Source organism: Mycteria americana, chromosome 2, assembly GCF_035582795.1.
Source record: "Mycteria americana isolate JAX WOST 10 ecotype Jacksonville Zoo and Gardens chromosome 2, USCA_MyAme_1.0, whole genome shotgun sequence".
In the NCBI taxonomy this organism is placed as follows: domain Eukaryota; kingdom Metazoa; phylum Chordata; class Aves; order Ciconiiformes; family Ciconiidae; genus Mycteria; species Mycteria americana.
Window position 1 is genome coordinate 56,832,451 of NC_134366.1, and position 15,449 is coordinate 56,847,899.

A 15,449-nucleotide genomic window follows, 5' to 3' on the forward strand; every position below is an offset into this window, starting at 1 on the left:
ACTTTCTTATAGCCTGAGATTTCAGAACTGTGCTGTCTGCTGACTGAACCAAAACATGATACGGTTTTTCTTTCTCATTATTTCAGAACAATTTTGTTTTATTTCAAGTTACTAAATAGTATTTTTAGGAATCAAATCTATTACAATGTAAGTTAGAGTTTGATAATTTTTTTCATGACCGTTACACTGACTCCAGTGCTCCAGTAGATAAATTACATAAATTCACATTGAGAGAGGAAAAATATTTTCTTGTGTAAGAACTGGAATGCTACATGACTTGCAATTTCTGTCCACAAAACCCTCTCAGAAAATGTATTAAGTGCTTGAAGTTCAGTGACAGCCATACACAATAGCCTCTGAATATCAGTACTGACTCCTTATGTCTTTTCTCTAATATATTTCTACACTGAAAAAAAACCCCAAATAATTACTGAAAAACCTGAGTAACTGAGATATAAATTACCAATCCTGCAGAAAACAAAGCAAAATAAAAACCCAAACAATGTGCTTTTATTGCCTCCTATTTGAGTCACTATATGATATATGTATATATATATACACATATACACACCCCTCTAGTACAAATGTCCATTGCTGGAGAATCCTGCTAATTATATCAGAAGACCTTCTAGAGCTACAAAGGGAAAGAAGCTTTGGTTCATGGTCAAAAACACCAAACCAAACAAAAAAAACCCCACCACACTACAACACTGTGAACTGTCTTTACAGAGAGGGTATCTGCAGAGCACTAATTCTAAAATTTATGCCCAACTTTTACTTCTCAAACTGGTAAGTACAGTGGCAATTAATTCTGACTTCTATTATTCAGCTGCCCTTGTCATAGCATTCCCAAAGCTGGCATGGGACAAGTGCTCCAATAGTTTACTTGATTTGCCAAGAACTAGCTAGGTCCAAGAAACTCAGGTGAAGCTTCTCACTTCTCAGCTACTACAAACACGAGCTGCTAACAAAAGAGATGGTCCCATTTCTCCTGCTCCCAATCTTCTTCCCCCTGGCCTGGACACACTTGCCCAATGCATCCACTGTGGCTGCAACGACATGCTGAGACTGGTCAGACTGGTCACCAGTCCCTCTCTCTCAGCCTGTTAGAAGTATAATTCCTAAGAGCAAGCTGTGATAAAGCTCCTGCTATATATTTATTCAAGGGTGTAAAACCCATGTAAATTTCTTCCCTCATCTGACCTTTTAGGCAAAACAAAAATAGGGAAGCTGACAAGTGTTAATGATTCCAGAAAATCTTCGTTAAGTGGTGATGGTTGTAGAAGCTTATAGCCTTGACAGTGCTATGCATTTTGTACACATACCTCTTGAAAGGGTATATGCCAGAAAAAAAAAAAAAATTATAACTACTATGTACAAATACTATGTGTACAAATATACAGCAGCAGTACTACAAACAAGCCTGACAGTCTCGTGAATTAGAAGCACACAAATTCTCAACCACAAATAAAATGATGAAATCTTTAAGATAAAAATTACTTTGTATGTTTAGAGAAAACCAGTTAAGATGATGAAACAGTTTAAAAAGCACTCATAAATGGATTATGGCAAATATTATTAACCAAAAGATACGAACATTTTCAACATGTAACATATATTATCTTCAGCTTAGTTAAGTCACTTTTAAAAACATGACCATCAAGAACTTCAGGAATAACAGACGGTTCAAACTATCTCTTCATAGTAACAGTATGCTAATGTTTGCTTCTCAAAATATTGTTGTGATATTTCACCATAGCATTATTTTGCTTAATCCTAATCCATTAAACAGTACACCAAGCAGCTTCCATTAAAAAGAATTCCTATTTAATCTCTAACAAGTTATAATTCTTCACCCAAAATTAAAAAAAAAAATTGGACTGTCAGTATGTTCAGCATCCATGAATCGTTATATTTTCAATCATCCCCTGAAGTCCATAATCGTATCACTGCAGCCAAGTTGTAACAGGAGGCTTACTAAGTCTTTCACAAAACATAAATTACAAACCCCAAAATTTATGGGTAAGATGACAAAGAGCTTTAAACAATGGAAAGAGTTAATTTTAAAAATTCACTCAAACTACCTGGTAGGCAAGTGATAGGCAGTGTATGTAACTCCTTTTTAGTAAGATCAGATCCAAGCTATCCACAGCTTAAAATATGCCAATCCACATTACTAACTGTTATGGTTTTGAGAAAAAGAAAGAAAAAAAGCTTATGAATATAAATTGATGCAGTACTGCTTGAGTTTGCAAACATACAACTCCAGGGTCTCTGTCATAACTCACACAAACAGTAGAATGCAATTAACAATACTGTTGAGTTTCACAGATGTTAGCCAACACTCTGATGCAAGAACATCACTAAATCATCTCAGCTTCACCCTACTGTTGCTTGAGTAAGGCAAGCACAAAAGGGAAGGAGCCAACCCTACAAATAAAGAAGGGCAGAAGATAACAATACTGAGGCAGACCAGTAATCACTGTGTCAAAATGAAATCGCAAAATATTTCCTCCCCAGTAGCCAAGTCAAGAGTTTCACACTTCAAATAGCTACCAAAGACAGAATATACTCAGTCATGGTCCAAGGGTGGTTATTTCCTTAGCACATTTAAAACTGGCTGCATCTTCTCATTAGTGAGTTCATTCTCCATTCTCAGATGTTGGGTGCCCAACAATGAAAATATTTAAGTACTTGCTCACAGTATTTTTGTTACTCTAGCAGCTCATTACCTGCTACATTTTTACAGCTAAATTATAGGCAGAGCTGTCTAATGAGTCCTCTAATTACACTACCTAATGCTTTCCAATATATACATGTGTTTTTATCTGCACTTTTCATTTTTTTTAATGAACTATTCAGTATGACTTTAAAAGTAGCTATCTAGTTAACTTGGGGCGGAGGAGGTATTAAAAGTCACTAAAAATTATTCACCTATGACTGGAAAAAAGGCAAGAAACAACCCGCTAGTCTGCCAAAATTAAACAGATATAAATATTTCCACAATGGATTCTCGCACTTCAGGATCTGGCCTAAAACCCACTCCAAATTATCTTAGTAGCTTCAGAAACATTAAACATACCTGGTGCTATACTGTCTAATGTATCACTAGCACCACATTAGCAGTATGCTAGTAATGAACAAAACTAGACAAGCAGAGAATCCAACTGGGCTGAAGCATACTGAAAACAGACAGAATGTGCAAAGATGTAAATAATCCTTTAACTAACCTTCTCTAATCCTCTGAATGCCATCAAATCACACTTGAAGCTTGCTATAGAAAACCTACGAAGATCTTTCAACATTCTGTTTCAAACATACTCCAGGATAAATGAACTCCCTACCCCATACTGACCTTAATCTCAGGCACCAAATTAAGGCTATGACATTGCTGATCTTCTCCCACAATATTGAACTACTATTCTTTTTTTTGCAAGTAAAATCTTACCAACCAACAAACATTTCTATCTTGGAGAGAAAGTTACAAATGCGGTAAATTAGGTGACGAAGCCAGACACCAGATGATGCTATGTTTCGTTCAGTATTATCAAAGAACAATACATAAAGTTATTTTTAAAAAATAACCTTTGTATTTCCAAAATTCTGAACCGTTTTTGTAGCCCTCAAGTTTGGCCTAAGTTAAGCAGCGTTACTTGTTCTTTATGGACTTTCTGAACTCCAGAACCAACTGTGTTCATATTACTCTTGCTACTCCTTCTCCCTCTGAAGAATTACCATGCTCATATCTTTCTTTGTTAAGATTCTGATGAGTGGGGCATGAAGGCCAAAGTACATGTGATCCCTAGATCAAAGGGCTTCCTTAACATGTTGTGAAACAAAAAACAGAATTTAATAGGGATTAGAGTTCAACCCAAGTCTCATTGCTCTGGAGATGGCAGTAGTTGAATCAATGCATGTTACATACATATAATACATGTTTGATTGCCAAAGGCAGTCATTATTCCCTTCCAGGAAAAAAAAAAAAAAAAAAAAAGAGAATCAGCAGTTCCAAATTTCAGATTAACCTTTTATCAAGCAAATTTGAAAAATCATACATTTTGTTCGCAAAGTGCATCACGGTATATGTGCATTTGTAGTACATTAATGCTTAAAAGCTTCTATAATTGTACGCGGACAGTTTTGCTATGTTGTATACAAGCACAGTAAGACAGAGGGAAAGGGATCAGACTATTAGCTTGTCTAAGAGACAAGCTAGTATTTGCTCATCTAGTTCAAGGAGCTGGGGGATGTCAGCTATCAGGCTAAAGGTTTAGAGTTTCAACTTTACTGACAAGTAACTCATTCCCCACAGTAAAACAAACAAACAAATAAATAAATGTGGTTATTTGTCCAAGTTGGGGAATGCCAGAAAAAAGTTGTGAATAATTCAGCAATTTGCCGATTTACACAAACATTTATTTATAGAAGGTGTGTGCAATTTGCAACATAACCTTTTATGCCTCATCCCTACTGTGATCAGGGAATAGGAAAAACTGAAGAGCTGAATGTTCAAGGTTTCTCTCTGCAATTAAAAAAAGCCCCAGAATCTAAGAGTGCAGAACTGCATTTTCAGAAAGAGGTAGTGCAGAAATCACACACAACTCTCTTCTGGTTTGTTTTTCATTGTGATGAGCAATCTAAATATACTGGTGTATGCATCAGGAGTTGTAAAATCCAGGCTTTAGATACAAACTAGGTTATACAGCCTCCAAAATTTAGGTTTAAATTTGCATGTGAGAAAGGAAAAAAATATAGACACATCTGAACCACTACCATCTTTGCATGGTAACATCTATTTAGAAGTACTTCAAATTAAGTACATGAATACAGGAAAGATGCAGCATTAACAAAACTACTGAAAGAATACTATTTCAGCTTTACTTGTCCTGCTTTATTAATAGCCCACGCTAGAAAAACATTTCAATTAATTTAAAAACACAGTCATTATATAGCACTAAAGTGAGACTGAAAAGTACCTTGGCTAGTTTATCTTTAGCTCTAAGAAGAGCTATAAATATTGTGCTCTGCTGTCACTTCCATAACACTCATGAGGATGTGAGTGATATTTGGATCTGCATGACTGGTAGGTCATCCACAGCAAGCTATCAGCTGTTTGCTCTGAGTTGATGGCTCCAAACTAGCTTTGTTACCTTCTGCAGGTGGGCCTGACTTGTAAATAAGTATATTTTAGAACAGAAACTTGAAATTTGAACTTCTAGGAACTATACCGAATATGATCGATGTATTCCACCTCAAATTCTGTTCAAGAGTCAACGCAGTAACAGTTTGAAAACTAAACACTATTCTTCCCTAGAAAAGACTGGAAGCACTAAGTAAGCATGTTTTAATCATCCAGGGCTGTTTCAAATGGCACCAAGACCAACTCAGAAAGCATCTGATATGCAAGTTGTCTGAAGAAGCTCTATGGCAGTACCAATATATGCTTTTACCTCACACTGTCGTGATATTTCATGGTCTACTTGCAAGAACAGAATACAGAACTAGACAGACTGCTTTTTCCTTATACACGAAAAAATTATGAGCTGCTCTGTAACACTGCCTCTGGAGATCCACAGCTCCACTAAAAGAGAAGCTGAAGAAAGTGGGCATGAAAAAGAAACTTACCTAGTATTCCATGAATGAAGCATACTAGTTTTTTGTTTGTTTGGTTTTAAACTGAGAATGCTTTGGAATTTTGAAAAATAAAAAAAATCTTATAATTGCAGAATATAAAGCAGTTTGCCTGACATTTTATTATAATTCTTTGATCAGACTAATGCTGTCATTTACAACCGTAATTCACTCTGAAATTGTTTTATTCTAAAAATACTCTGAGTTTAAATCAAAGCCTTCACATGCAATACTTGCAACTTTGATATTACAGCACTAAAAATCCGAAAACATGATCTGTTAAAGACATACTAAAATGTAGTAGCCCAGAGGGAGGACAGAGAACGTACAAGAGAACTATGAAACACTGTAATTTTGCTTAGCTTTCAGTACCAAAAGGGTTAGCAATTATTCACATACTGCAAGAATGTTTTAGCGTATGATACTCTTCAAAAACCAAACATTTTCAGTGTATTAAATGTTGTCGAACTGCAGTTCATTGTAATGCCATTGGCACTGACACCTGTACATAAAACATCTGCCTGATCTAATGAGAACACTGCAAAAAACACCCTCTAAAAGACATAATGCACCCATATAATCAGGGCATGTATTTTCAGAGATAGTATGTAATATCTGCATCTTTTTTAAAGCATAGTAATAGTGCCACTGAACTGAATTTTATGAAAATCTAATCCAACAAACAAATTTCAAAGACAGTTTGGTTTTAATCATTCTGTTAACATTCATGAGAAATATTTGGAGGAAGTAGATTTCATATCTTGATCATTTAAATTTATCTTTATTTTAGTAAGATTTTCCATTTGACATAACACCACTCCTTACAAAAAAAGAAGGTATTTTCACTCCCTTAGCAGCTTCACTACTTTCTGAATTTCTAATTACAGGATATGTTTCACAAGTAAAATTCTCATAGCAGTTCCCTAAGCCCAAGGATAACTGTAAATCTAAGGTCACTTTAGTACTCTGTTTCCATTCTTAATCTTATTTATCTTTCTGCCTCTCTGATGATTCCAGTGTAACCACTGTATTTAGAGTATAACGTTCTTCCAACATAACTTGTCATGTCCTGTGGGGAATTCTTTGCTTCTCCTGCTTGTCTGGAAAAGCAGCCTGAAAAAGCAGTCTGCTGGGGAGCAACATATACCTAATGAAGCAGTACAAGGCAAAAAGTAGTTCTCCATAGAAATGATGAACACTATAGAAAGCATTGATACATACAGGTGACATATCAGTAGCACCCAACATTTGGAAATGTATTTATTTTTTAAATATGTTATCTGAATTGTGAAGAGAGCTAGTATTTTTTACTAAATCAATTGATAAAACTGAAAAAGAAGATAAGCTTTCAGGCTCACAAACCTTTTTCAGATCTGGAATAAAAGTAGACATCCTCAAAAATAAATACAAGTTAAGGAAAAGTATTCTGCCTTTCACTCAATGTGTGAGTTACACTATTTGAGCAGAAAAGCAGTTGGTACTTTTATAATAAAAGGGATGAGGAGTGTTACCACTTAATCTTTCCCTTTATTTCCCACTGAAAAGAGACACGCAGATTTCTTCCTTTTATGTAGGCAGCACCAAGTTAATGACAGACAAAAAACAGTGAATCAGTCGCACAGAGGAACATCACTGTGTCTCATGGCTTCAATATTTCATATTCCACTAAGCTTTTGCTGCTTAAGAAGTCTGAAAACCTTGGCCAAATCAGTCCTTTAACCTCTAGCACGTTCTACAAGGGATACATAAAATAAAATAAAATAAATAAAATAAAAATATAAAAATAAAATAAATCTTTATGTTTGCACTGGTCATGGGTGACACCAACTCGGCACCAACTCATTCCTTCTAGGCCACAGTGGTAGGTCTCATGCAGCAATATGCCACTTCTATAGTCTGCATTAAGAATAGAAACACAGGTTGTTTTTCCCCCCCCCAAAAAAAAAGAAAAAAAAAAAAAAACACCCAGCAAACTCTCCTGGTGACACTGGTAATTTATCCTGGGTGACACTGCTTGCTGACATTTTGGAGCATCAGTTAAAAGAAAACCTCTCTCCAGGGACAGAGGGAAGTCATTACACATGCATAGATATATATATACACACATATAAAAAAAACAGTAGAGAAAATAAGCATTTATTAGAAAATTCAATACTGCATTTCCAAAATACAAAACAAAATCATGAGGTACTCTTCCTTTCATTTCTATTATCATTGCAGGAAGCAAACTGCCAAGCTGTAATCACTGGTAGTGTTCATAATGGAATATAAGACAAATTTCAGGTATAGCTTATAATCTCCTGAAGAAAACGTGGTGTTAAAAATTAAAGTGGATTGTCCCACTGCAAGAAAACACATCTTTTTTGTAGCAAAACCCAGCAACTGAATTTTCTGGCTAGGAACTCAACATTTCCTCTGACAAAGTTCACAGAATCACAGAAGTTCCCTGCTTTACTCCACCGGCCTATTTTCATGCTCACTAAGTCAGGGCTTTTTTTGTTTGATTGTTTTTTCTGTTTTAATCAAGCCACTTCAAAAAAGCAATAGTACTCAATATGAAAAAAGATGAGTCTGGATTATCTCCTCTGTTTGCTCTATTATGCAAGTCATGGTTACCCATCATCCTGACAGTGATTTTAATGATATTTTATGATTGATAATTTAGATTCAGTTTGGTTTGTTGTTTGGTTTTTTTGTTTTCTCAGGGGTTCTTTGGGGGTGGTGGTGGTAGTGGTGTTAAATTTGATAATTATTACTGGTATGGTTAGAAACATTCACAAGGGCTCACTTTAAGCCTTTAGGCTTATCCACCTCAAGTTACCTGTCCAGTTAACCAGATTCCCCCAACTTTTGAACCAAAAGGGGCATAAAACACAAAGTTAGTTTCTCTGAATGTAACTTCTGTCCTACTATCTCACTGAGTTCAGTTTAGGGCTAAGATTTTTAACACCTGAAGAAGGACTTAAAAGGTTTCCTAATCTGGGGGTTAACCACTACAGCTTAAAGGTCTGTTTTACTAATATTAAACACTTCAGTGTTTAACCTAAAAATTAGACTATTAAAATCTATAAATGCACAGAAAATAGTGAGACTGAAGAATCAAAAAAAAAAAGTTAATCAACGACACAAAGTTAGATTTTTTTTTTTTTTTAAAGTTAAAGTTGAAAAACACTGAAAAACAGTTCTCAACTGACCTCTTTGTCTGGTGTTAAAGTGCCTTCATCATTCTGATCTGTAAACGAAGATGTCCTGCTTCTGTTGCCAGTTGGTGGAGGGGATTTGGAAGGGACCTAACACAGAGATCACATGTATCAACAAGTAATAATATTACATCCAGAACTAATTATTCTGTATCATAATTTACTTCAACAATTACTAACTATAACATCTCAGTAAAGCCTGGTCTAGATCTTCCTTTTAAAGAAAACAACCAGTTCCACGTACTGTCTAGCAAGTTCTACCTTACTACAAAGTCTCCAGAGCAGAATATGTCATTAATCAGCCACAAGAGCATGCAACAAAATTAGTTATTTTGATTAGTTCTGACCACTGTCCTCTTAGACCAGATTTGAAACTCAAGCTTCCTAATACTTTAGCAACATAGTACAGTTGCTTAAGGTTTAAAAGTTTTGCAAACTGACAGGGATTCAAGCATTTACATACGGAATACCATCTGATTCCTTTAAGAAATTAACAAAAACAAGAAAAAAAAACCCACTTATAAAACTGAATCTAAACAAAGAAAATGGGCAGAAGAAAATGACACATTTTATGATGTCAATAAGAACTTGTTGTTACTGTCAGCACTGAACATCTATTCAAAGAAATTTCACAACTTCATGCTGAGTGAGGTTGCAACAAGCCACGCCAACCCAACCCAAACATAGCTTGCCAGCCTCACACTTCAGAATTCAAATATAAAATTTCAGTATAAATATAATGAACATTAAAATATCAATAAGCCTTTATGTACAAAGAAACTAATTAGCAATATCTCTCATTAGGTATATTATACAATATAACCAGAGTGAACAAAGTGTAGCAAAAAACCCCCCCAAAAAGCCAAAACCGTAATTACCACAAATCCTTTAATACTGTGTTGCAGCACCATCATTGAGGTTGCATACATAAACACTGCCTTGCAAAATGCCTGTCTCACAAGACAAGAGTTGGATGTTCTAAAACGTGATTGACAGAGTATCAGACCACTGAAAAACCATTACAAAAAAAGACAGTTTTTCAGAGAATTATATTCACTTTATAGCCTAAATCTATGGGTGTGTTTTGTAAAGTTTGGATACTAATCCAAATTCATACTCCAATATCATACAAACCACAAGATTATTCCAAAATCAGTCATAGTTACAGGTCTGATCAAGTGGACTCAATGTTCCCACCTGAAAATACAACTCAAAATTCAACACCTCACCTAGTACCAAATAATCATTCACCATGAAAGCTCTATGTCCTGCTGAAAGATTTCATGCCGAAAGTATTCATAGGGTTTGGAAAACAACAACGATCTACTCATACCAATAGCCTACTCCTTTCATTCCTACTGCCTAATCTAATGCCAGTGATTTAAAGAGGATTGCTTCCGGCCCTTACCATGCAGAAGGAAAATTGTTTCCAAACGTTCATCACCACTGTGCTACTGTTTCGATGGAGCATGAATGTATCTCTTCACTCTGCCCTTAATAGTTCCACAGTTTTCAGCACTGCATTCGGACTTCCTGTCAATTTACAGCCATATCAGTGGCACTAAGCTATGCAGCACAAATTTTCATTGCAACTAACAGAAAGATTATGTAACTGAAGTTGGCTAGAACAGAGAAGATGAAACAGGATAGCATAGTTCAGCTGAAAAGGACCTACAACAAACACCTAGTCCAACTGCCTGACCACTTCAGGGCTGACCAAAAGTTCAAGCATGGTGTGAAGGGCATTGTCCAAATGCCACTTCAACACTGACAGGCTTGGGGCATCAACCACCTCTGCAGGAAGCCTGTTCCAGGCTTTGGCCACCCTCTCGGTAAAGAAATGTTTCCTCATGTCAAGTCTGAACGTCCCCTGACAGATGCAGCTTTGAGCCATTCCCACGGGTCCTGGCAGCGGGTACCAGGGAGAAGAGATCAGCACCTCCCTCTCCACGTCCCCTCCTCAGGAAGCTGTAGAGAGCAGTGAGGTCGCCCCTCGGCCTCCTTCTCTCCAAACTAGACAAGCCCCATGTCCTCAGCCACTCCTCAGAGGACATGCCTTCCAGCCCTTCACCAGCTTTGGTGCCCTCCTCGGGACACATTCAAGTATCCTAACATCATTTTTAAGTTATGGGGCCCAGAACCACACACAATACTCAAGGTGAGGCCACGCCAGTGCTAAATGCAATGGGATAATCACCTCTTTTGACCGGCTGCTTATGCTGTGTTTGACGCACCCCAGGATGCGGTTTGTCCTCTTGGCTGCCAAGCCACACTGCTGACTCCTGTTGAGCCTCCTGTCAACCAGCACCCCCAGACCCCTTTCTGCAGTGGCTCTCCAGCCACTGCTCTCCCAATTTAGACTTGTGTCCAGCTTTACTCCATCCCAGGTGCAGAATCCGGCATGTGTTCTTGTTCAATTTCATGCCATTGGTGATTGCCCAATGCTCCCATCTATCCAGATCCCTCTGCAAGGCCTCTTTGTCCCTTGAGAGGGTCAACAGCACCTCCCAGTTCAGTATCATCAGCAAACGTACAATCTCCTGCATTTGGATCACTGATAAAAATATTGAACAGGTTTGGCCCTAGAATTGAACCCTGAGGAGCACCACTGGTGGCTGGTCACCAGCCAGATGTAGCCCCATTCACTACAACCCTTTGAGCTCTGCCATTCAGCCAGTTCTTCACCCAGCGCACCAGGTACCTGCTTATCCCACAGCTGGACAACTTGTCCAGAAGAATGCTGGGAGGGACAGTATCAAAAGCCTTACTGAAAGCCAGAGGAACTACATCCACTGCCTTCCCTTCATCCACTGGGTGGGTGACCCTATTGTAGAAGGATATCAAATTAGTTGAACAGGACTTTCCCTTTGTGAACCCATGCTGACTTTGCCTGATGATTGCATTATTCTTTAAATGTCTTTCAGTAGTACTCAGTATGATCCTCTCCATAATTTTTCCATGTCCTGAGGTTAGACTAACAGGTCTATAGATCCCTGGGTCTTCCCTCACGCCCTTTCTGTAAATTGAAATAACACTGGCCAGCTTCCAGTCAGCAGGGACCTCTCCAGACTCCCAAGACCTTTGGTAGATGATTGAGTGGGGTCCTGCTGTAACATCTGCTAGCTCCTTCAGTACTCTGGGATTAATCCCATCAGGCCTTGTTGACTTGTGAACATTCAGCTGATACAGCTGGTCCCTTACAATTTCAGTGCCCACAAATGGAAAGTCACAGAACTTCTCACAGTCATGGTCCTCCGACTCAGGGGACCAGGCAGCCCAAGATCTATCAGTATTATTAAAGACTGAGGCAAAAAGTGCATTGAATGTCTCTGCTTTTTCTTCATCCCTATTTGTCAGGTGACCATCTTCAACAAGTTTCAGCCTGAGACACCTGGAATTGAATAGCATTTTTTTTTCTCCCTGTCAGCAGTTAGAAACTGATGTTCTTCAGCCTGTGAGGGGCAAAGCGCAGGTATTCTCTATCTGACAGACGACATCAGTTAGCTAACCGTTCATATGAAAGAAGGAGGCCTACAAAGGCCTCCTCAGAACAAGTGTTACACTTGAGAAATTTTACCTCCAGATTTAATCAGTCTTAGGTCAGTAAATTTAGTCTTGGACACTACAAACCAGAGTACAAATGACAAGTTCTAGGTCTCAAAGCAGAAGAAATGAACAGAGCAGAGAGGGTATGGTGAGTCAAGTCTCTGCCTCCATACAACAGGGTATAGGAAAGAACAGACCAAAAATGAATGCAAACAGAAGTCTCATAAAACTATGAAAAGTTAAGTGTTTGGAAAAGTTGGTTTGAAAATGTCTTAATAGAAAGTAGCTGATAATCTATATGATGACAGAGTACCCAATAAGTGAAATGCATTTAAGGATCCAAATTACTAAAAGCAAGGTAACAAAATATATTCCACACTCTCTGCAAGACTCCAGTACATTTTACAGGCCTCAAAACCTTCTTGCTCCTTCCTCATTTACAGAATCCGTTTTCAGATGAGATGTGAAGAGTGAGCAGACTAGCCTATTTTACTTTTAAGATCAAATTTAACTCCAATTTCCCTCTAGTGTTACTTGAGAGCAAGTGAACAATAAGCAATACTGCAAAACAACCGTTTTACACAAAAATAAAAATCTGTTCTCATTTTCTGCTTCTGCCTTTCCATTCATGTCCACCCTTGAGTTACATGATCTACTCTGTCCACAGTATAGCAGGCTAGGTGAAAGCATCATTTATGATAAGCTCTTGTATTAGGTTTCAAGAAATTTGTCAATTTTAATAGCCAAATAAAGACTGCAATATATTACGCTGTTGGGTGCACATGTGCACTCAGGCCCAAATTTATTCTCAAGGCTGGTTTTCAGCAAGTACCGACCCTTTAACACACGTACCAAGTATCTGGAACTAAGTGGGTTACAATATTGTGTGCAAGGTATCATAATTTAGCTGCTGCTTATTGAAAATAGTAAGCTCTGCAGCTCAATTTTGTTACACTGTACTGGAAGTTCACCACATACAGCAATTCAGGACAGCACTCAACTGTCACTGACAAAAATGTACTTAACTTCACTAACTAGAGAAGACCCAGAGTTAATAACTATGAAAGGGCTTAAAATAAAACTCAACAAGCTACATAAAGCTTTACAGTAGATGCATTTCCAAAAATACTGCCTCTATTTGACAAATGAGTGATTTAAAAAATACTACATAGCTGAATGTCAGCAGTTTCGAAACCATGGTCTAATACTGAGACTATGCAGTGTCAGATCTCCCAGTGGTTCAAATTACTTTCAGATCAAGCCCAGGCAACTGATCGCCTATTGGTAAAATTAACAAAATTACCTGCCTATAGCTTAACATCTACATGATACAGAGTTTACAACAATTTTATTCTTTTAGATTCCAAGATGCAAAGGATACTTAACCCAACAAAAAGCCAAAGAGACATAGGCAGACATTATCTTTTTCAGCACAGAGTTTACCCATACAAAGTTAACTTGTCAAAGTCTTTCTACCCAAATGAACTGGTAGAGAGAGTTTATTCTGCTTTGACACAAGCATGAGATCATCACAAGATTTTTTTTGGCCACTGTCACTTTCAGAGATACTCTGCACCCATGTCCTATCTAATGTGCATTATTATAATTTAAAAACAGTAGTCTCTAGAATCCAACACTAATCATAATTTTGTGAAAGTACACATAAGAGAAAAACGGCCAATTAAATTATGACTAAACAAAAAAAAGATGCTTTGCTCTCAGCTTTATACTATATTCTCAAGTTTTCCACAGTTGAAAAAAGCAAGAATAAGGTTAAGGTAAGCAAACCAACCCTCTAAACGATGAAAACAGAAGGGACTTAGAGGAATTGAAAGAACAAGCATTAAGATGAGAGAAAGAGATAACTAGTGATCTCAATGCTGGATTGTTATCCAGTGCACATGAAAGCATCATTCCTTTAAATGCTAAAGAAGAAACCCACTTCTGTTTCATTCTGTTTGACGTTCAAGCAAGAGAGGGTTTTTACATTCCTCCAGACAACAGCCTTTGCAGAGTGGGCAAAGAGAAGAACTCTCTCAGAAGGCTCTGGAGAGGCTTCCAGGACAGGCGGCGGCTCAGTAAGAACGAAGTTGGCTTTCAAAGTTACAGCGAAGCCGCCCTGCGCTGACAGAGAGCCGGGGCGCGGCGCTTGCCAGCCGGCCCATCCCAGAGCCCTCGGCCGGCCACCACACGCAGGACGCCAAGGCCTGCGCTGCGCCACCCTCCCCGCGGCCGGGGCGGCGGGACCGGTCCGACCCACTGTCAGCGGGACGCCGAGGCCTTCCCGGGCGAAGCGCGGCCCTGCCCCGCCGGACACACCACCCCTCCGGGTGAAATGCCACCGGCGCCCGGCCGGACACTACAAGCCGCCCAGGCCTCCGTCCCGGCCCCCCACAGCGACCCGACGGACGCCTCCACCCCCGCCGCCCCTCCCCAACGCCCGCGGTACCTGCGGCGGGAGGGGGGCCGCGCGCCCCCCCGCCCCGCGCGGCGGCGCCTGCTCCTCGCTGATCTTCTGCTTCAGCTTCTTGAACATGGTGGCGGGAGGGAGGAGGGGGTCGGGGGCCGGCAGCGAGGGGAGCGGGGTACGACCCCCCGGCCGGTTAGACAGCGCCTCCCACGCAACGGGCGAGGGGCGCCGGGGGAGAGAAGGGCGGTGCTGGGACCGAGCTCCGCTCGCCCCGGCCCCGTGAAGCCGCCGCCGCAGCCGCCTCTCCTTCCTGGGTCCCCCCCACCGCCGAGCAGGTGAACGCCGCGGCTACTGCGCCTGCGCAGCCAACGTGGAGCCGAGCGCTCGGCACGGTACGGGGCGCAGCGAGGCACAAACTTCCCAAAGGCATTGCCTGCGCCATCCCTCCCCTCCGCCCCGGGGGCGGACACTGGCGGTGTGCCGCCCGCCGCCCGGCTGGGCCTGGGCGCCGGGGCCGCGGCGGGGCGGTGATGCCTGCCGGCCTCCCTCCGCCTTCCTCCTGGCGGCCGCGGGGCGGGAGGCGGCGCCGTGCTGGGAATAGCGCGGGCGGAGGGGAGTCGCTGCTCGCTCGCCGTCGAGTCACCGCTTTTCTGTCAGGAGGG

The 15,449-nt window shown here is 40.0% G+C and overlaps 1 protein-coding gene across 5 annotated transcripts in view; it reads right to left on the bottom strand.

The window, feature by feature from the left end:
• The window catches only part of GOLGA4 (golgin A4), a 71,380-nt gene extending 56,233 nt beyond the window's left edge, over positions 1 to 15,147 (bottom strand). For all 5 annotated transcript variants that reach the window (XM_075493537.1, XM_075493535.1, XM_075493536.1 and 2 more), the window contains exons 1-2: positions 14,827 to 15,147; positions 8,826 to 8,921 (exon numbers count right to left, since the gene is read on the bottom strand). In XM_075493537.1, coding sequence (XP_075349652.1) covers positions 8,826 to 8,921; positions 14,827 to 14,913 — 183 coding nt within the window. In that variant the 5' untranslated portion in view covers positions 14,914 to 15,147. The remainder of the gene's footprint in view (positions 1 to 8,825; positions 8,922 to 14,826) is intronic.
• Between the last annotated feature and the right edge of the window lie 302 nt (positions 15,148 to 15,449).